Below are 20,644 nucleotides of genomic sequence, written 5' to 3' on the forward strand. Positions count from 1 at the left end.
TATATATATATATATATATATATATATATATATATATATATATATATATATATATATATATATATATATATATATATATATATATGCAGCTAAAAATGACGTCCGAGTAAAAATCGTGTATGAAATGAACGTACGCCAGCAACACCTTTTTGTCGGCTCGAATTTTGTAAACTTCAGAGGTTGGGTGTTCGGATCCTACCGGCAGCATGTGCTTGCTTTTTCCTCTGCTTTATAATTATAATCTTGAGAGATAAAATCATTACGCTATTAATGTCCCATTAATCACCAGTATCAATAATATATCTCCTTTGAACATTCATTTCACTGACTGTTGGCTTTCTTCGTGCATATTAAAACGAGCCCCTTCACCCCTATATAAATAATTATGCGGTGGAGAATCACAGGTTAGGTAACGCTGCAGATGAGGATCACCGCCGCCGTGCACAAGCTCACCGCTCGAGGCCAGGGCATCTCCCACCAAGCCGCCCTGAGGCTATACAATGCCGCAGCTTTGGGGGCGGTGCTCTATGCTCTGCCGCTCGTCACGGTGCGCAAGCCGTGCTGGAAGAAACTCGAGCTGCAGCACCGCAAGTCCATGCGCGTGTGCCTAGGCCTGCCCAAAAACTCGCAGTGCGCCGCCACGTTGGCCGACGCAGGAGCGTGGCCACTTGAGCTCCCAGCAGCGCGCAGGGCACTGAATCACATCGACCGGCTTCACCGCGCACCGGAAGGCGGCTCGCAGCTGCAGCGTATGCGCTCGCACCCGCGCTCACGAATGGACGCGGTGATGCTCGAGTATGAGCAATCGACTCAAGGCCCTCCCACCTACGGCTCCTGCGCGCCCTGGCCTGCTGCCTCGGAGGTACAGCGAGAGATCGTCGGCATAGCGGAAAAGCGGAGCACACCTCTCTGTGCTGTGCAGCAGCTGGCCAGAGCCGTCATACACGAGGAGCTCCAGGACCATCTCTTCGTGTACACCGACGGCTCAGTGGCCCGCGACAGCTGCTCCCTTGCAGCGGCGGCTACCATCCCCGCCCTGCGACTGCACAGCCAGCAACACGCAACCTTCCTGGGCTCCTCTACCACGGCGGCGTTGATGGAGATCCTGCTCGGGCTGGACCTGCTGCTCACCCTCGGCCCTCCGCCGCCCAGGAGTGCTCTGCCGTGCGACTACCGCGCCGCCCTCAGCCGCCTGCAATCTAACGGCCGCGGTACCCCACTAGTGCGGGAAATTCGCTCGCGCTTCGAGCGCCTCGCGCAGAGCGGATGTGCCGTGCGTGCAAAGTGGGTGCCCGGTCACTGCGGCATCGCCGGCAACGAAGAAGCTGACAACCTCGCGACCGCTGCACATCAACTACCTGCCAGCGATCTGCCCCTTGCGCTGGAGGACGTGCGTGCGGCCATCCACGACCATCTCCGAAAGCAGCACCCCGACCCACGCAACGCAGGAGGTGAGCGCATCAACAGTATCACCGGCTGTCGCGCACTTACACGGTCACAATGTGTAATGATCCTCCGCGCGCGCATTGGCTGTGTGTGGCCAGGGGAACGACGGGAGCGTCACGGAATGGCGACGAGTTATGTGTGTGACGGATTCGGTGCAGTGGAAACACTTGAACACCTGCTCCTTCACTGTGCCGCGGTCGCCGATGCTCGTCGCGATATGCTTGCGGCCTATCGGGCACTGGGCATACTACCAGGCTCCCTCAAGACGCTATTGTGGCCGTAGGGCACTGCGCGCACTCGTGAGCGAACCTTGGTGAGCCTCTGTGCATTCCTCGAACACATGGGCTGGGCTTGGCGTCCGGTCTGTTCTCCGTCAGGTAGTTACACGCAGTGACCGAAAGCTCTGCGAGCTCTACCTCGAACGATTAATAACAGGACGCTCCACTCCAGTTGTAGCCAACACAGTGCTGTGCGCGCGTGTTTTAATTCTTCCATCATAGCTAATCACGCGCACATCCTGGACACATTTCTTATTGTGTAATAATTTGTATATACTACTTCTCCCTCTATCCTCTCTTCCTGTACTCTTGCCTCTTTCATTACATTTCGCCATTCTGCCTGCTATCCTTTATTTCCGCTGCCCCAGCTCAGGTACTTCAGCATCGATTGCAGAAGCCGGGGCCAGCAAAAATCTTTTCCTTCCTTTTTACTATTACTTTAATAAAAAACCACTACCACCACCAGGTTCGGTAACGCTGATTAATAAGCAGCGCCGATACACCCTTGCACCTCATTCACCCATTAAAATTTCCCTCACATATTGGCATAAAACTTGAGAAGAAAACATACATCGCCATACCAGAGAAACTGATAATTTAACATGAGTTTCTTACTCAATAAGAAGATATCCTTCGCCCTCAATGCTGGCCAGGACGAAAAGAGCCAGGTGGTCGAAATAATTCCGGAGACGTCCTCTACGGCACGTCTTTTTTTCCTTTCTTCCTTCACTCCCTCTTTTATCCTTTTCCTTACGGCGAGGTTCGGGTGTACACCGAAACTGCGTCAATTCTTTTCCTCGAAAACCAATTTTCAATTTCATCGGGTGCCTCCAGCTTAATTTTCTTTATTCACAGCAAAGCGGAAAATGCAATGGCAGTGCCCCGGCATGTAGAATGTACACGGAAGAAAGTTTCCATGGGGTACAACCTGCTGCCCGGAGCCGAGTCTCCGAGTCCAGGGTAAACGTGCCGAGGAGCATCCGTCTCGACGCGTTGACGTCCTCGTCTTCCTCTGGGATCACGGAGAGCTCTCCACGCTGTGGCTTTGACCTTTTCCCCGGAGGATGCAAGGACGGCCTCCTGCGTTGAAAACGGCAATGGAGCACCCTCGTTTTTCGCCTCCAATGTCCAACTATGCAGTGTCGTGAGGGCCCACTGTGCTGTCTTGTGCAGGACTGCTTGCGCAGTGAAAGAGCCCAAATGTCCTCTTCAACGATGTGCAGGCGCTCAGTGTCGTGCACATCTACACTTAAGCGTTCAATCTGTGCCCGTGGAGTGGACGCGGGTATGCACTTGTGTGAGGCTCGTGCGGCGGGAAAGATCTTATTTCGTCGCGCAGACCAAGCGATCTGCGTTTCCTTCTGTGGGTGCGGCGGAGTATACTTGAGCTACTGCCGAAGACCCCAGCCTCAGGCTCAATTCGGAAAACAGCGACGTCCAATTTGATTGCTCACTACTTTATCATCCATTCGGCGTAGTAAGGTGCGAACTTGTTTTCAGCACGCTATACTTAATCTTAAAGTGATGGCTCGTGTTAAGCCTGGCAGCATACTAAATTCATTGCTGAGCCCCTACGCGGAATCCTTGGTCAATATTCTAACTTGGCTGCTCCAGTTAACATTAAAGCACAAAGCACTGTGTTCTTCCTTTCGATTGGCACACAGCCCGGGTACTATCGATATCCAAAAAGAAAGTGACCGTCTTTGCTTTAGTAACTATCGCCTCGTGACATTAATCTCTACTACGTGGAAATTTATGAAACACAATTATCAAACTTCAGTCACATTCTTGGAGAAAACTGCCTTGGTCTCATTTTAGCATGGATTCCGGAAAGAAGTTTCGACTGTCAGGGTACTGCTAAATACTATATGTGTATTAAGGCTGCTTTTTGGACAAACAGGGCACTGATTGACTGCCAAACAACGCGCAGACAGCACTGTCGGAAGAAAACACGCAACAGAAGCGCTAGCTCACAACAGCTCTACTCGTCACAGTGAAGTGAAAAACATACACTACCTTACCGTGGTGCAAACACGCATTCATTGCACGTGCCATACTTGGCTCGCACTAACATATTCAAGAACTCGTTTAACCCACCTACTATCGACCACTGGAATGAACGCGCATTAGTAGTCTCTTCCACACTTGAACTGCCTTTAAACAACGTGTATTCAATGCGCTTTCTTGAAAATATTTGGTCTTTTAATACTTTGCTCTTTATTTGCAGTAGTTTCAAGTATTTTCCAAGCGGTCTTTGTTGTTTAATACATATTGTTCTTCGCTCATGATTTCGCTGTCTTACATTTCTTTTGCCCTGTGGGACGCCTGTGCTAGGACAAGGTCACCGCGCGCGAATCGCGGTGGGTAGGCAATTTTTTGGAAAAACAACAAAACTGAGGACACCGGAGAACACAGCAGATATCTACACGTACGCTGAAATTAGAAACGCCACTATTGGTAAGACTAGGGTCTGTGCGCCAGAACTTCAAATCAATGGCCAGCAAAGGTGCCACCTACCCGGAGGCTCCATCTAAAACACGAAATCGCTCGCCTTACGGAGAGCCGTCCACACCACAATCACCGCCACAGGTGAATTTGCGGAACGGAGAATTTTAAATCGCTATCGAATCGTAACTGGCTCATGCGCATCTATAGCAGAGCTGTCCGCACCAACTGCAAAAGATGCGGTGACCAACGACATAAGGAAGAGACGTCGGAACAAACGGCAAAATTATATGGACACCGGGTCACACTGGCGTGGAGGGGGAAACGCAGCCGTGAAATCGGGTCGGGTTGATCAGACATACAACGCCCCACACCTCAACTTCCTGCCGAACACGGTAAATCAAAAACCATATCGAAATCTTGAATGAAGGCTCCCCCGCAAAGCACTGATACACTACGTTCGCACCTAAATAAAAGCAGACAGCAGGCGCCGGTTAGCGGAAAGAACACAAGGGCAAAATTATATGGACACCGGGTCACACTGGCGTGGAGGGGGAAACGCAGCCGTGAAATCGGGTCGGGTTGATCAGACATACAACGCCCCACACCTCAACTTCCTGCCGAACACGGTAAATCAAAAACCATATCGAAAGCTTGAATGAAGGCTCCCCCGCAAAGCACTGATACACTACGTTCGCACCTAAATAAAAGCAGACAGCAGGCGCCGGTTAGCGGAAAGAACACAAGCGCCGGTGTTTGACACTGAAGCTCACTCGGCTACAAGAGTTCTTACACGAAGCTCTTGAACACGCAGCGTACACCCCGTACATACGCCAGAAATGTGCTCTTGCCAGACGGGAAACACCTGTGCACGACAGATGCAACCACTTCCAAGAACACTACAAAGGAGATCTCCAACATTTTATGCGGACTTGCCCATTACTCTCGAGGAAGAAAATTCATAATTCAGCACATATCGCATAACTGCATGGCTAACCTAGCAGACCAGATACGATCCAGCACCGAAGCACAACATGCCATCGCGGCACGTAGCAGTTCGAGCGGCCTGCTTCGAGTAGTGTAGCTGGCCGACGTATGTAAGACTTGCAGCTCTGAAGGCTATGAAAACGATCGACTAGAAGTCGCTTCTGCGCCTGCACCCCAAATCCTCCTAATTCCCCAACTGTGACCGAGAGCCATCCCTTCCTTGCGATTATGACTTCATTCATTTACTTCTATGTATTGCCCTCCTCCTTGGTCTTCAATTCATCCAGTACGTTTTCAATAAATAAACTGCACTTGGCTGGAGAGAAAGCCGACCACCACTTCCCGATGCCTGTTGGTCACGGACGTGGAAGTGCGACGGTGAATAATGGTAAAAAATACGCACCGGTCCTAAATGTCTGCATCGTCGTCGGCGTCGGAGACTCGGGCCAGAGTGAAGTCGACACCGGGATTCATTATCTCATCCAGCAAAGTCAAGGCTCGTGACTGGTACTGGTACATTGTGTGTGAGTGCTGCCTAGCCATTTTCAGCCACGTCTTTACCTGCACGGAGTGTTAGTAAAGAAAAGAGCTCTTTTTCACTCATAGTAGGTGTTCTTGGTCCATGGGGGGTTTAACGTCCCAAAGCGACTCAGGCTATGAGAGATGCCGTAGTGAAGGGCTCCGGAAATTTAGACCACCTGGGGTTCTTTAACGTGCACTGACATCGCACAGTACACGGGCCTCCAGAATTTCACCTTCATCGAAATTCGACCGCGCGCGGCCGGGATCGAACCCGCGTCGTTCGGGCCAGCAGCCGAGCGCCATAACCACTCAGCCACCGCGGCGGCCTTATAGTAGGTGTACGTTGTCAGTTGTCAAAAGGCACAATTCTCAGTCACAAAGAAGGTCGTTAAACGGGGCCCTGAACCACACTCTCCTGGACCAGCAAAACGCTTTGGAAAAAAACAACGTCCTTTATGGAGCTCTTTTAGCCGGTCAAGGATGAATATAAAACGTTTATCTTTTGCAGCTTCCCCCAATTCGAATAATTCCCCCTATTTCCCTTTCATCTAAGCTTCCGGTAACATCGCCGCTTATACCAAGACCACAGTGCAAGTGACGTTGCCCACTGCAACACAACTTGCACTAGTACTTCATTAAGCAAATAGTGGCGGATTACGGTGGCCGCGTGTTCCACACAAGTTTCGCGGCGTAAGGCGTAATACCCTAGTACAGCCCAAAACAAAGGCTTCAGCTAAATTTCTCTTTTTTTAGATTGAAATCCCAAGTTTTCAATTTCGTACTAAACTTTTGTGCAGCTTTAACAAGTAATTAAGACCTCCCCGAAGGGACATCGTTGTGTAATTTGGTGCTCTAACTTCGACAAACCGAGACAAACATTCCAACTTTTTGTCTTATGCAGAACAAACAAGTTCTTGTGATAGAAAGGTCGACTGGTACGGCCTTCCCCGCGAAATCGTTGCTACTACCTACCCATCTTCCTTTTTTCAACTTCTGTATGACCATTTTTTTCAGTAATTAGTTACCATGATCCTTACTGCATGTATAAGATGATCCTTACTGTATGTATAAGAACCCACCTGTTCTGTAATTCTCCTGTGGGGGACTTTTAAGATAATAAACTAAACTGAACTGAACTGAGCCGTTCTAGGCAACCCTTCTTACTTAAGTGCGCACACTCAGAAGTCAACCTGGGAAACATTCACAGACGACAGATTCTTGAAAGCATTTACCCTGAAAGCCCACTTCGAGAACTTTCGTTTGCCAGCTCAAGAACTGCGGGTTTTAGATTATGGCATACATTAGCATCGCGGACACGTCTTGTTAGTTGAACAGCATAGTTTTCACAATGATGTGAAAGGCGTCATCCATATAACTATTGCTGAAATAAAGTCGAACAATCGTCTATAAAACCACTGCGGGAATGATATCCTGATTAACTTGTATGGCAAAAAAGAATAAAATATATTTAAAGGCCCTCAAAGGAATACTGAGACAACTACATTCAATTACTCTCCTCTAAAACACATCTGGCTATGTTCAGGTTGACTGGGCAGCAAGAAACTGATTTATCACCTAGGAAAATGGGTTTAAAAATCTTCCCGCCAATCGAAAGTTCACAGCTAAGGGCTTAGCTAACTTCTGCCAAACTTCGAAAAATGATAACCAGATCTATGAAGGCTTACCTTGCGCAGATTGATAAGCTATTGTCATCGCCAGGTAAGCGTATTTTTAAACACTCCTCGTTTTGCAATTCAGAGAGGTAAACTAGCCCAGTTTATAATCAATAACTGCAGCGAAAAAATTTCAGTGCAAGATGCCGAGTGTCTCGAGAAATCCCCGTGAAGATTTTTTTCTTAAAAGAGACTTCCTAGTTTATTTTTTTTCGCTTGAAATACAGCATGCGAGATTTAAACATCACGTCCCTGTACGCTCTTGCATAGGGATAATATGTACCCTCAACCGCGCCCTGACTGCAGGAAATAAATTACACAAAACTGTAATGGATAAACAGTTAGCCGGTCATAGCGTCAGTTATGCATGAGCGCGTGGTTTCGATTTCCTATCACGATCACAATGCTGTCGGATAGACGCTATCAAGTTGGACAGAAATTGTTTGTGCTGGCCTATCTGGATACGTATCACTAACTCTCATCGCAGAACCACGGCCCGCTGCGAAGACGAAAAGACAAGTAATTTAAATTTGTTAATTAGCAAAAAGGTGAATTAAATATATATTCACCTGTACAAGACGGCTGTGTGCGTGCTCCAGTAAAACCTTCGTCGACATCGTTCACTAAAGAGTGTTAAGTTAGGTAAGTTGTACTTGGCATGCCATTTTAGGTTACTTCAGCGCAAAAGGGATGGCTACAGAGGTATTTCTCTTAGTCTCGTCCTTTTTCGCGCTATAATCACTGAAAATGACACTCCGTTGATTTTCTTAAAGACTGTCAAAATCTAGCTCCAACGCATTGTTTATTTCGAGGAGCAGGAGAGACGCAGTAACACATGGATAGGAAAGACGTCTTTTTTTCTCGCACTACACTTAAACCCTTGCAACATTGATTCTTACCTGCGGCAAGCCCAGGTTGAACACCTTCTGCTGGCGGCCGTTGGACTTCTTTAACTCACTGATCTCTTTCTTGGAGGCCGCCAGAGCTCGTGCCAAGATCTTGTTCTTCATAATAACAGCGCGCAGTCTCTTCTTTAACGTGTCTGTTTAGGGAAAGGCGAAATATCAAGCATGTCGGCCTTTTTATTACAACAGCACTACCTCACAGGCGAAGCTGAAAAATCCGGGGTATGTGTGCCGCCTCAAGCTTTGACCTTCGACGTAGCGCCAGCAGCGGAGGCCTTGCGCATTTCCTCCATCAACGCGCGAAACCGGCACTCCACTCCGCCCCCTCCTCCCCGGCGCGCGGCTGCTGTAGCGGCTGACGATAAGACCATGCATGCGGTTACCTTTGAAGCGGTGTTGCCTTATGTGCTTTCGCACGTCCTACCCGAATTACCTACGTTGAAGCCGTACCATTTTTTTTTATTTTGGGTGTAACCAGATCCCACGCCTATTCCAGCAAGGTGTGTTCAAATTACATTGAACTTTCGCAATGCGCTACAAAGTTTTCGGCGTGTTTCCCTCTAGATGGGCTGCACTTCGCAGAACAGTAAAGCTTCTGCTGAAGTATCAAACTTTAGGTAATCCCTTTACTTCAAGGTCGCTCCTTTCGGTGTTTATCCACTGGAAACTTCATCCAGAGCTAAGGAAGTAGACGCTGAAGAAGTCCATCTGAGAACAGGCATTTGAGCTAGTCGTTTGAGTGTTCGCCTAGCATGAGGGAAGTGCAGGGTTTGATCACCAGTGATACAGTGAGTACAAGCTTTCCTCTTACAGTTGTTTTGTGCTTGGATTCTTTAGAGTGAAATACTTGAAAATAGGTCATTGACATAAACTTGAGTACACAAAACAGGGTAGCAGTGACCTTTACCGCATAAGACGAATTTCAGTCCCTTACAGATAGATTTTATGTCAAGGGAGGGTAATGTGACGAAAGGCCGTTTTTTAAGCTTGTGCAACCGATGGGTACGCCACAGGACTGAAAACCGAACCCCGCATCTCTCGCATGACAAGCGAACTCTGAAAGCGCAAGGCCGCATTCAGCCACAATTTGACAATGCGCTCTTGAAGGGAGCCTACGCCCTTCTTCCTTCAAAGAGGAAAGAAATGAATACACAACATAGTTTCAAAGGGAAGATAAATATGACTCAAAACACGTAAAACCAGGACTTCTGGTAAATGTGCCTCTTCAATAGTGAAGTGCACCTCAGAAATGGCAAACTTTATCACCCCGACTTCTTTAAGTACGCCTGACCTGCTCGAACTTCGCAGTGACATCCATGATCTAGCGCCTGAACTTAGCGGTAAACAAATATCTTGGCTACGTTATCATGAACTTAAAGCAGTACCTCTTGCACGCTCAGTTTTTTTAGCTCTCTGGCAGCACGTTCGGAGCACCGAAAATCCCAAGAGAGATAAAAGGCGGCCACGATCGCCTTTGTTCCAGCTCGAGTAGCAAGTAGCAAAGCCATCGGTTTCACCTCGTGTTGTCCTGTGAACGCCGGCTAGGTAATGGTATGTACTTACTAGTTTCTCTCTTTCCATGCAAGGCAGCAAGAATCACTACAGGCGAAAAATTGAAACCCAGCCAAGCAAACCAGCGGGCGAGGGAACCCTCACCAATATATTCCGATGTATTCATGATGGAACTCTGGTTGCTCCTGTTGCCCCAGCGGATGTTGAACTTCACCTGCAAAATACATTGAAATAATCCAAAGTTTTGTTAAAACATGGAACCTTGCTCGGAAGTGAGACGAGTAAGTTGAAGGCCCTTTACGGCTCGTACTATAGCTGTCACTTTCCATTCTATGCAGCAAAATTTCGAAAAAAAATCACAGGGCAGTTACGAGTGTAGCGCGAATGCGTTAGCGTAAATTGTGTTGTGACAGTAAAGAAAGGTGGCGGATGCCTTGTGAAGAAATTCGCCTTTGAAGGTGGGGACTTTCCGCAACTTACTCCATCACCTAAAACGGCCTTCCAAACTCTACACTTGAGGCCCCGATACAATAGCCGAGGTGCAAGCCGCAGCCCGTGCATCCCAGCGCAACACCGCGCAACACCGCAACACAAACGCTATTATTCGTAACCCGAGTCATGCACATATCAAAGCCATCACTGACTTCATCAGTGATGACCTCTAGGAGAAGGGTATTGCAATTCAGGATTGGCGTCATGCCGGAATTATCACCCTTCCCAAGCCCGGCAAGCGGCCGTCACTTGATTCCCTCCGGCACAGCTCCCTAACATCATGTTTAGGAAATCTCTATGAACGAGACATCTACACCCGCCTCAAAACTATATTGAAGACAATAACCTCTTCCCCCTACTATGGTTTGGTTCAGGCCAGGGCTTTCAGCCCAAGACGCCTTCCTGCTCCTGAGAGAATAAGTACTTACCAACATCCCCAGAGATCAAGAACATCTCATCTTGGCCTTAGATTTAAAGGGCGCCTTCCACAACATATTCCACGAGGCGATCCTTCAAGCCGTAAATGACTTTAACGGCGGAGAAAAAGTATTTGCTTACGTGCGTACGTTCCTCACGGGCCGCACGGCCACGATAGGCAATTGACAAAGCCGCTCCGACGTCAAAGATATGCCACACAAAGGCACACCTCAGGGAGCTATTATTTATCCCCTGCTTTTCAACAATGCTAACATTGCTATGCTCAGGCTGTCGCGTGCTATGCAAGCACTTCCAAATGTCGGTTTCACCATATACGCGGATGATATAACTATATGGGCCATAAAGGGTTCCCTGGGCCAAAAGGAAACCACCCTACAATCAGCAGCCCGCCTTTGTATACAGAGCAACCTCTGTGTTACCCACACCATCCAGACTCTCAAAACCACCACAAACCAGATAGCTCGCATGATCAGCCGCATTACCAAACATCGCCAAGGAATGCGAGAAGAAGACACTCTTCGGCTGGTGCAAGCGCTCGTACTTAGCCGAATCTCATACGGACTATCCTTTCACGCGCTAACAAAAGGAGAGGAGCAGCAAGTTGACACAATCATAAGAGAGGTATGGAAGACGGCCCTTAAGCTTCCTAAAAACACCTCGACAGAGCGTCTGACCGCTCTAGGAACTTCAACACCTTTGCGGAACTACCAGCAGCCATTCATGCATCTCAAACACTAAGACTTCAGACCACCCAAGCTGGACGAGCTATCCTACTCCGAGTAGGCACAGTTGCGGACATCCGCGCACTAGACGCTCAATCCGCTCTAGAAAAACAACACAGGAAATACATCAGCGTGGCCCCGATACCGAAACATATGCTTAAAGGCGTTCACACAGGGAGACGATGAGCGCGAGTATCCTACCTACGCCGACGCCTAGCCAATTCCGCGAACGTGGTTTATGCTGACGCCGCAACATACCCGGACCATGACAAGTACGCAGTGGCGGCAGTAGACCACCGCTTCTCCACTCTATTCACTGCTTCTGTAATAGTCAAAATACCAGCGGCCGCGGAGACCACCGCCGTGGCCACTGCCATTAGACATTACGAGTCCCAAGGCCAAAGCGCTCATGTGCTCACAGGCTCGCAACACGCGTGTCGAAACTTCCCGAGAGGCCGTGTTCCCAAGCACGTCAGTCGGCTCATGGGCACTGCACCCCTCGCAAAGCACCACCAAATCACCTGCCCCCCATGCCACGAGGGGCTGGAGGCAAATGAGAGGGCACATGCTCTAGCTCGAGGCAACATGGACCGAGCGGGGCCACAAACCGTGCCCGCTTTTACCCCTCTACATTCGGGGTATAACGAACGCGTCGAGTTTCAGCGTCTTGAAAGGAGACACTTCCGTCCACCTCATAGGAAATTAGACAACCCAGACTCCGTCTCTTGGCGGCAGATCGAGACGAACACATTTTCAAACATCCATAGACTACATCTCATACACCCAACATTATATACTCGGACACATGTCCCTGGTGCCAGGCCCGCCCTACACTCTTTCACATTTCGTGGGATGTTGGGCCGAACCAAACGCTATACAGACAGAAAGTACATTTGAGCAGTGGGAGGCGCTGCTGACCAGCGTTAACCTGGAGGACCAACGGACCCTAATACAACAGGTACGCGGGCAGCTCAAGCCAGTGGAGCCCTGGAATGAGGGCCCCACCCATAAGCTCACCCGACTCCCCTTCCTTTAATAAAGTTTTTCCTCCCCCTCCTCCGCAACTTTGTATTTAGCAATAGACAAATACCTCATATTTGTTTATTTTTGTCGACTGCTATCTATTGTGGGATGTCTGGCTCTCAAATATAGAAAAAAAAAGTAGCAATAAAATTAACTTCGTAGGCAATCGTTTCCCGTCCTCGTAACCTTGCTTTCGTAAGCCGCTGTCCAAGTTAGTCCCCTAACCTTGATAAATAATTCTAAAATGACAACTTTCCATATCGCACGCAATTCAAAAGCCATTCCAAAAGTAGAAATGGCATCGCAGGTAAGCACTTTTCATGTTTTCATACAGAACACGAAGAGCTTGTTTTTGGGCCTGCGAATAAATGGCTGCAGATTAGAGGTTCACCGATGCAGAAGACAAAAGTGACAGCTTATCACATACGCAGTTTGCCTATACCGGGTGTGACATGGAAGACTAAGTATAGTTTTGAAAAATAGGATTTTTTAGGCAAAAATATGGCTTTTGCGGCACGGTATTGCCAGGATTGGGGGACGTCAAAAAAGCGGTGAAGAATCTTAACTAGTAAAATGGTTAACTAATTTCATTAAGTTTAAAACTATTAGAGTTAGGCGTCTAGTTGCAATTAGAGCTTTGTACCCGACCATTAATAATTAATAATAATATATTGTTGGACACCTGAACCACGCCGTAAGGGAAGGGATAAAGGAGGGAATGAAAGAAGAAAGGAAGAAAGAGGTGCCGTAGTGGAGGGCTCCGGAATAATTTAGACCACCTGGGGATCTAACGTTCACTGACATCGCACAGCACACGGGCGCCTTAGCGTTCTGCCTCCATAAAAACGCAGCCACCGCAGTTGGGTTCGAGCCCGGGAACTCCGGATCAGTAGTCGAGCGCCCTAACCACTGAGCCACCGCAGTGGGTTCCGTTAGTAATAATAATAATTGGTTTTTGCGGAAAAGAAATGGCGCAGTATCTGTCTCATATATCGTTGGACACCTGAACCCGCCGTAAAGGAAGGGATAAAGGAGGGAGTGAAAGAAGAAAGGATGAGAGGTGTGCCGTAGTGGAGGGCTCCGGAATAATTTCGACCACCTGGGGATCTTTAACGTGCAGTACGTGACATCGCACAGCACACGGGCGCCTTAGCGTTTTCCCTCCATAAAAAAGCAGCCTCCGCGGTCGGGTTCGAACTCGGGAACTCGGGATCAGTAGTGGAGCGCCCTAACCACTGAGTCACCGCGGCGGGGCCCGTTGTAACCACCGTATCAGTTCTTGTAATTTCGAAAACGCGATTACCCTCGCCGCTGTGGCTCGACAAAATTTAGCATTTTCGACTATTTACGTAAGCATGAGGGGTTGCATTGCCTGCAAGTTTTCGAAACCGCATGTAATTTCACACGAAGCTGCCAAATTTTATCCGGCCGCAGCGGCTAGGATAATCGGCCACCTACAAATCTCTAGTTGCAGCTACACACCTAACTCATAGTCAAAAAGTTAATTATTAAGAATTAGTTAGACATGTGACTAGTTAACATGTTTCATCGTATTTCTGATGCCCGCCAACCCTGGCAATACAATGCCGCAAAAACCATTATTTTACCTCAAAAATCCAATTTTTGAAAACTGTCTTCAAGTCTTCCTAGTAAGACAAGGTATATTAAGCTCATTCAACCAATTCACTACGACCATCTCGACCTATTTGCCTGCGCTCTTTCACAAATGCGGTATGTCAGTTGTCTGTCGACTGCGACATTATCATGCCCCAAAACAAGACCACTTGTCTTTAGATACGCAGTGTTATGTATAATGCGCAGCTTATTTTTTATGACCCACGATACTGACAACTTACACAACAGTGCTTTCGTCGCCAGCAGCGGTTAAAGAGTACCTGTCACAGTGGCATTAAACGGACCATTCCTCCTCTGGCTAGTGAAAAGTACAGTACATCCCTTTTTCCTTACAATCGAGTACCGTTCGTGCAAGTACTGCTCTAGGAAGGAGAAAGCCTGCTAAACATTTCACAAGATGTTCTTATTTCTGGCTGGTTCCGACAACTGGAAACAATGGCCACATTTATTCTTACTTAACGTGACGCTCACTGCATTACATACGCAGAATAAACATGTGCGCTTCACAGCACTGAAAGCCTCTTACAGCTTAGAAAGCGGAACATTGCGCAACTAGATTGGCCGCGACGCCAGCTGCGAAAGAGAGTAAAGATAGTTACCTGCAACTGCAAGCAGGGCGAATGGCGCCAAAGCGCTGTAGCGCAAAACCGGTGTGAAAGGAAATAGTAAATACATGGTTCCGCGGAATGCTAAACTGACGAAATTGGTAAAAACCAACGACCTAGCTGCAAACCTTAAAACGTCACTTTATCACTATCGGCGTAGTGCAAGGAAGTACAGAGAGCAGAATCTGCCAACAGATCGAGAAACTAAGCTGAGCTTACCAGACTGGAAGCTCCTGGCGACGCCATCTTAGGTGCTACTTCACTGATCACTCGCTGAAAGGAAATGAAGACGCCAATGGCGTACGCCCACCGCAGGACATCAGCAGCGAACCCTCGTGGGTACAGCATGGAAAAGACGAAGGCAATGCTCGTGATGTCTTTGTCTTCTGTACTTCATTGTCTTCTTCATTGTCTTCTTCTGTCTTCTGTACACAGAAGCTACTACCATACTCAGCGACTCTAAATTTTGAATTGAATTGAAAATTTATTTGTCCACACACATTACTGTGGAAAAAGGGGACACTGGGCAAAAAGCTGCATAATGCAGCTTGAAGTAGCACCCAGTGCCCCATGAATACAACGACAGCAGTGTGTTTCGCGAACATCAGGCTGAAGTTGAGCTAAATATCCCCATCAAAACAAACAAAGAAAAAGGACAACAATAGTGTAACCCTGACCGCGTACACAACAGAGATGCACATAAACAATAGGAACAATAGACAATATAATACACCAAACCTATTTACGTTGATGCCACAATAGATTCGAAAATGCACATGACAGATAATCACTGTTTCTTTCAGATGTCTTCTATAAAAACATTATTCTCTGCCAATGTGTTGAGGTAATTTCCTAGGTTATAGGATAAGGACTGTTTACGGTATAAAGTACGGCAAAAGGGTAGAAGCCAAGGTAAAAGACATCGGGTATTGTACACTGGTGTGTATTGATGTAGATTAAAGGCTGCAAGGAACAGTTGATTGTTTGTTTTAATTGCATTTTTGTATGCACATAACAATATGAACTTGTGCAATATATCAACAGACAAAATACCATATTGTTCAAAGTAAGGAAACGCATGGGAATGCATGGTTTGCAATCGATCTGACAGCACGCTTCTGTGCAACTAAGATCTTGTGTTTGTTATGTTTCGTTGTGGTACCCCAGACACTTATACAGTAGTTAATGGTTGGAAGTAAGTATGCATTATATATAAGAATCTTTATCTTTGTTGGAAGTGTGTATCTATGTCGACACAGGGCACCATTGACTCGGTTCATTTTCTTGCGGATAGTGTTTATACGCAATAATGCGAGGGGCAGAATTTCTCAGGTGGCAATGAGCATATTGGGTCAAACCAAAGACTTAGACAAAATTATTGAATTGATATGGTTCCCGGCTCACTCGGGGAACCCTGGTAACGAAGCGGCATACATAACAGCTCGAGGATTCGTCAGCCGAGCAGGGGACGCTGTCGTTGCTGAGAGTTTTTCGAAGGACGGCCTATCATCTTCTCACGATATTACTAATCATTTTAAACTTGAAAGGAGGATATTCCCTCCTCCAGACAAAGCCTTTAATAAGGAGCAAGAGACCACTTGGAGGCGACTCCAGACGCGATCCTTCATGACGCCTTACCTGTTGTCAAAATTCTACCCCGGTGAATACGACCCTGCATGTACATTATGTGGTGATTTAGCCACTTATGATCACCTATTGTGGAATTGTAAAGAGGAGCCGCCCCCGAAATCTCTAATACAGGTTCCTACTCTCGAGCAGTGGGAGGCCGTGTTGGTCAGCTCAGACTTGGGAGTTCAAACCCGGGTCATTGAATGGGCTACCCAGGTCGCTGTCAGCCGTGGACTAATAGCCACCTAGTACGGATCGCCTGCATTCTGCCTTTTCTGACGAATTAAAAGTTTTCCAATCCAATCATTGACTAGTTCAGTTTTCTTCCCTGCTACAACGAAGGGTGTGGTCGATATTTTTTATTTTTCTATGCTGCAATATTTCTATTCGGGAATGGATATGAAAAACGCTGCACTCAAACGGACGTTTGGAATGTTCTCTTCTCAAGGCGCACGTCAGCTACCACCGCCAAAATAAAGTGTGCGGACAAACACAAATATAAGAAAAATAAGTGGCTACATATTAGTAAGTATTAACGATTTTAAATATATTTTAATTACTCATTAAACATATTTTGTCAGCGTACATTTGGTTGGAAAGAACAACGCTTTTTTTTAATAAAATAATATGTATGATCACGTTCCCTCACAGCAGCGGCCAGCGGCTCTTGTGCCGTCCACCTTGACTACTCTGCGGCTTGCTTGTCGCCGGCTGCCGGTTAGTGGCCACCTTAGCCGGCGTATCTCGTCATCTCGTGACTTCGTTCCGTGCGGTTGCTCGCCTTTTATCTGCGTTGATTTCAAGTTCTTGGCTGCCTTTTTTTCTCGTTCTACGTTCCAGTCGGCTACGTGTGGGCGCTTGTTTTTTTTTCCATACCAGCCATAGTTCTAGTCGTACGGTTTTGACGATACTGCCTTCGGAAAGACGTGTGGTTTAAGTCGTAAAGCCGACTGCACGCGAGAAACTGGTGCTACGCAAAAAAATGTCAAAGAACTCTGCTGCTGACATCGCATTGCAACGGTGGTTTTGGTAGTTGGTAACCCGTTTACACTGAGTGCCTGTAGCAGCAAAGAATGTCTGTTATCCATGCGATCTGAAAAGCAGACCTAATTTTGCCGGGAAAGCGCAGCACAATTCACAACACTCTTACGACATTTATGCACAAGAGGCAACTGCCTCAATCTGGGCTCGTGCAAAGTTTAGACTTGTCAGTGCAGGACGGTCAATACAGACTAATACAGATATTTCGCGCACGGTGTTGCAGTACTGCAGTGAAACTCATGAACAACAATTGTCCTGCTGCAAATCGACCTGGCTATGGCGTTCGATCGATAGAGCCAACCACTTATTTTTGAAGCGAAAAGCTTCACTACGCCCGCTTTTCAAGCCGTCAGCGTGGCCGCAAGTTTGACCTTGAATCTTGCATAGAGGTCAGCGAGGCCACAAGTTTCCCATTGAATGTAATTAGAGGTCAAACCATGAGCATAACTGGTGGTAGTACGGTACGACACATGAAGATGGATGGATGGATGGATGGATGGATGGATGGATGGATGGATGGATGGATGGATGGATGGATGGATGGATGGATACGGCTGAACCCTTTATATCGGGCAGTGGCTCAAGCCACCCAGCCATGACTTATGAAATTTTACTCTTCTCTTGATTTTAGCCACCAATCAGATAACCTTCGTTTGGTTACTTCTACCCGCTTAAAATCTACTTTCCCTTCACTGTCCTTAAACCCCAATGCCAATGACGTCATCTACAGCAGCGACGCCAGCGACTGTTACACCAACTATCTCGACTTTGACCTTTGATCTTTGACATTGACGTTCGGTAAAGCGGGAAAGCGTCTGGCCGCATCTCATGAGCAGATAAAACGACGATGCACTTTGATGCGTTCAGCGGAATGCTAGGAATGATCGATGAGACGCGTCCGCCAGTCGCTCGACTACAAACGTAGCCAGGGAGATGCAGCTTCTCGCTTTCGACGAGGGTTAACCAGGCCTAGTCTACCAGCAATTTTTTCTCTTTTACATCACGTTAGTATTGGTTCAATTCTCTCTATTATGGGATACGCCTTTGCTGCAAAATCTTATACGCGCTTAACAGTAAACGGCGGTCTCTCACAACCTGTCTGTATTCAGTCCTCTCTGAAACCAGGTTGCCACTCTCCCCGCTCCTGTTCGCAATATACTTGGAGGCGCTTTGCGTAAATGTTATAACTAGTAGAGCCGTCAGTAATTTTCGTGTTATGGGTTACGAACCGAAGGAATTAGCTTATGCAGATGACCTCGCGTTTTTCTGCGCTGATTAGCCAAACATCTATGAAGTTATTCGTTTAATGGAGGACTTTGTTCGGTGTCAGGTGCTCGGATTAATCGTTTTAAGAGTTGCGGTTCCTGGTTTGAATTGTGGGGATCCAACCTGCTAAATATGCTGGTATGCAATGGACACGTCGGCTACCCAAGTAGTCTTGGTCAAAAAACTGCAGGACGCTGTGAGGTTGCTCCGAAGATAAGAGCTCGGGGGAAACGTGCCCTTCACTCTCGTGCTTCTGTTGGTAACAGCGCCCGTCACGATCTAATGCAGTGTTCATTCTGCCTGCTGCGTTCTTGTCTTAAGCCCGCCACGCGGCGGCGCTTTGAACGAGTAATAACGTTGGAGAGGGCGAAGCTGCCCGGCACTGGAGCGATTTTTGAGCAGCCGTGAAATTTTACGGAACGTGATGTAGCACAGAGAATCGTGGCGATTTTTATTACGTTTCCATTGCTTTATTCTGAGCTTATTCACAAAAACTCGTCTACTTTGATACACTGGTTTCGTAAAGAGCAGGATGTAAAAAGGAAGCAGTGCGTTCATCATCTCCTGGCCGTGGTCATCACGCGACCATGAAGCTGATCTTCATTATCACAAGGTGATAATCTCGTGGCTGTGGTCTCTGCTTCTCTACTCCAAATTTAGAGCAATAACTCACGTAACCGTAACGCCTAATGAGCACGGGACCCACTTGCATCGGATTATGTGTGCATGGAAGGGGCACTAACCGGAATGAGTCAGTATTCCACATGTCGTTAACACAGGCCAGACAGTGGACACATTCCAAAGTGGGGAAGGAGAGGTTGTAACTCTAATGGCTAGACAGGGAAGGAGACTGTCCTCTAATTCCAAAACTTTTTTACACTATGTCTGTGGATATATAAAAGACCGCTGCTCCGATCACAAGTATACAGTCGTTTCTTAGTGGGCAAGTGTGTTTTACGATGTATTTCAAATATTCGGTATTACAGAGGTCGCTACGAGCACTTTCCGAAGGGAGCCCTTTGCAGTCGAAACTGCGGCTTCTGATCGCGTTTTCAAAGAAGGTGAGCAAATGGTTCACACACCAAAACACAACTTGGTTACACACAAGCGTGCTCGGAGGCAAGTCAAGGTCACATTTTAAATTTATGTCCCCTGTACGAACAGCAACACATTGAAAATATGGAACCGTGTCGGTCGACTCATTCACAATACACAAAATAGCTATCACGGTAATTTGAAGGTCTGGGCTTCTGAATTTGCAGAACAAAATATAACAATTAGCAATCTTGGCAATTAGGGAATTTTCTATGACACAGCGCGTTGCGAGGGCATCGGGAAGCTTCGCCCTGGCTAGTGCTATTACTTGCACAAAGCGCAGTGGCGCGGCGTTCGAAAGATAAACCCGCAGCAGGTAGAATGTAAGCTGCACTAGGTTCTTCGCGGGCGCCTTATCAAGGGACGCCCGAGATTGAGGGGCATGCTGCTGCTTCTTCTTCTCCTTCTTCTTCTTCTTGTTCTTCCTCTTCTTCTTCATCTTCTTCTCCCTCTTCTTCTCCTCCTCCTCCTCCTACTCCTTCTTCTCCTTCTTCCTCTTGCTCTTCTTCTTCCTCGTCCTCTAATAACATGCTTCCTTGTCTTCTTCCTCTTCTTCAGCGCAAGCGAGTGGTGGCGCGCGCTGTCGGTGGCAGCGCCACGATAGCGGACCGCGGCCGCTCTTGGCCCATTCACAGCGGCCTGAGGTTTTTTGACCAAGACTGTACCTTGGCGTCCCTTTGAGCGCTTATTAGCATAGTGCGCATTACGGGAAAGACAGAGTGCCCAACTCTTCAGCGCTATGCTCAGACTTGTGTGTTCCACGGTCTCCCAATTTTTGCATGGCGACCGCATGTAATCTGTTTCCCGCCAATGAAATTTACTATCCTTCCCAAATTATTCATTGCAAAATATCCTATATACAACGTTTTCACAGAATTGTCGCCAATTTTGTGTGGGATTCGTCTCTAGAATCTATGAGGCGTGTGAAGC

The 20,644-nt window shown here is 47.4% G+C and overlaps 2 protein-coding genes across 2 annotated transcripts in view; one reads left to right on the forward strand and one right to left on the reverse strand.

The window, feature by feature from the left end:
- Nucleotides 1-20,644, forward strand: part of LOC144125662 (atrial natriuretic peptide-converting enzyme-like) — a 996,499-nt gene that overhangs the window by 346,457 nt on the left and 629,398 nt on the right. The gene's annotated exons all lie outside the window — the stretch shown is intronic.
- On the reverse strand, nt 5,565-15,015 carry LOC144114809 (uncharacterized). The gene is made up of 4 exons (XM_077648781.1): nt 14,903-15,015; nt 9,913-9,982; nt 8,251-8,393; nt 5,565-5,717 (listed from the first exon to the last, which is right to left on the reverse strand). The coding sequence occupies exons 1-4, from the start codon at nt 14,927-14,929 to the stop codon at nt 5,565-5,567; spliced, it is 393 nt and encodes a 130-aa protein (XP_077504907.1). The 5' UTR covers nt 14,930-15,015.

The sequence above is a fragment of the Amblyomma americanum genome, chromosome 1 (genome assembly GCF_052857255.1).
Source record: "Amblyomma americanum isolate KBUSLIRL-KWMA chromosome 1, ASM5285725v1, whole genome shotgun sequence".
Classification (NCBI taxonomy): Eukaryota; Metazoa; Arthropoda; class Arachnida; order Ixodida; family Ixodidae; genus Amblyomma; species Amblyomma americanum.

Excerpts from the sequence above, each read along its gene's own strand:
- LOC144114809 (XM_077648781.1), bottom strand. The coding sequence starts at position 14,929 with ATGGCGTCGCCAGGAGCTTCCAGTCTG. Across the intron at positions 9,983-14,902 it reads CGCCAGGAGCTTCCAGTCTG|GTGAAGTTCAACATCCGCTG; the intron begins GTAAGCTCAGCT and ends TGTATTTTGCAG. Across the intron at positions 5,718-8,250 it reads TCAACCTGGGCTTGCCGCAG|GTAAAGACGTGGCTGAAAAT; the intron begins GTAAGAATCAAT and ends CACTCCGTGCAG.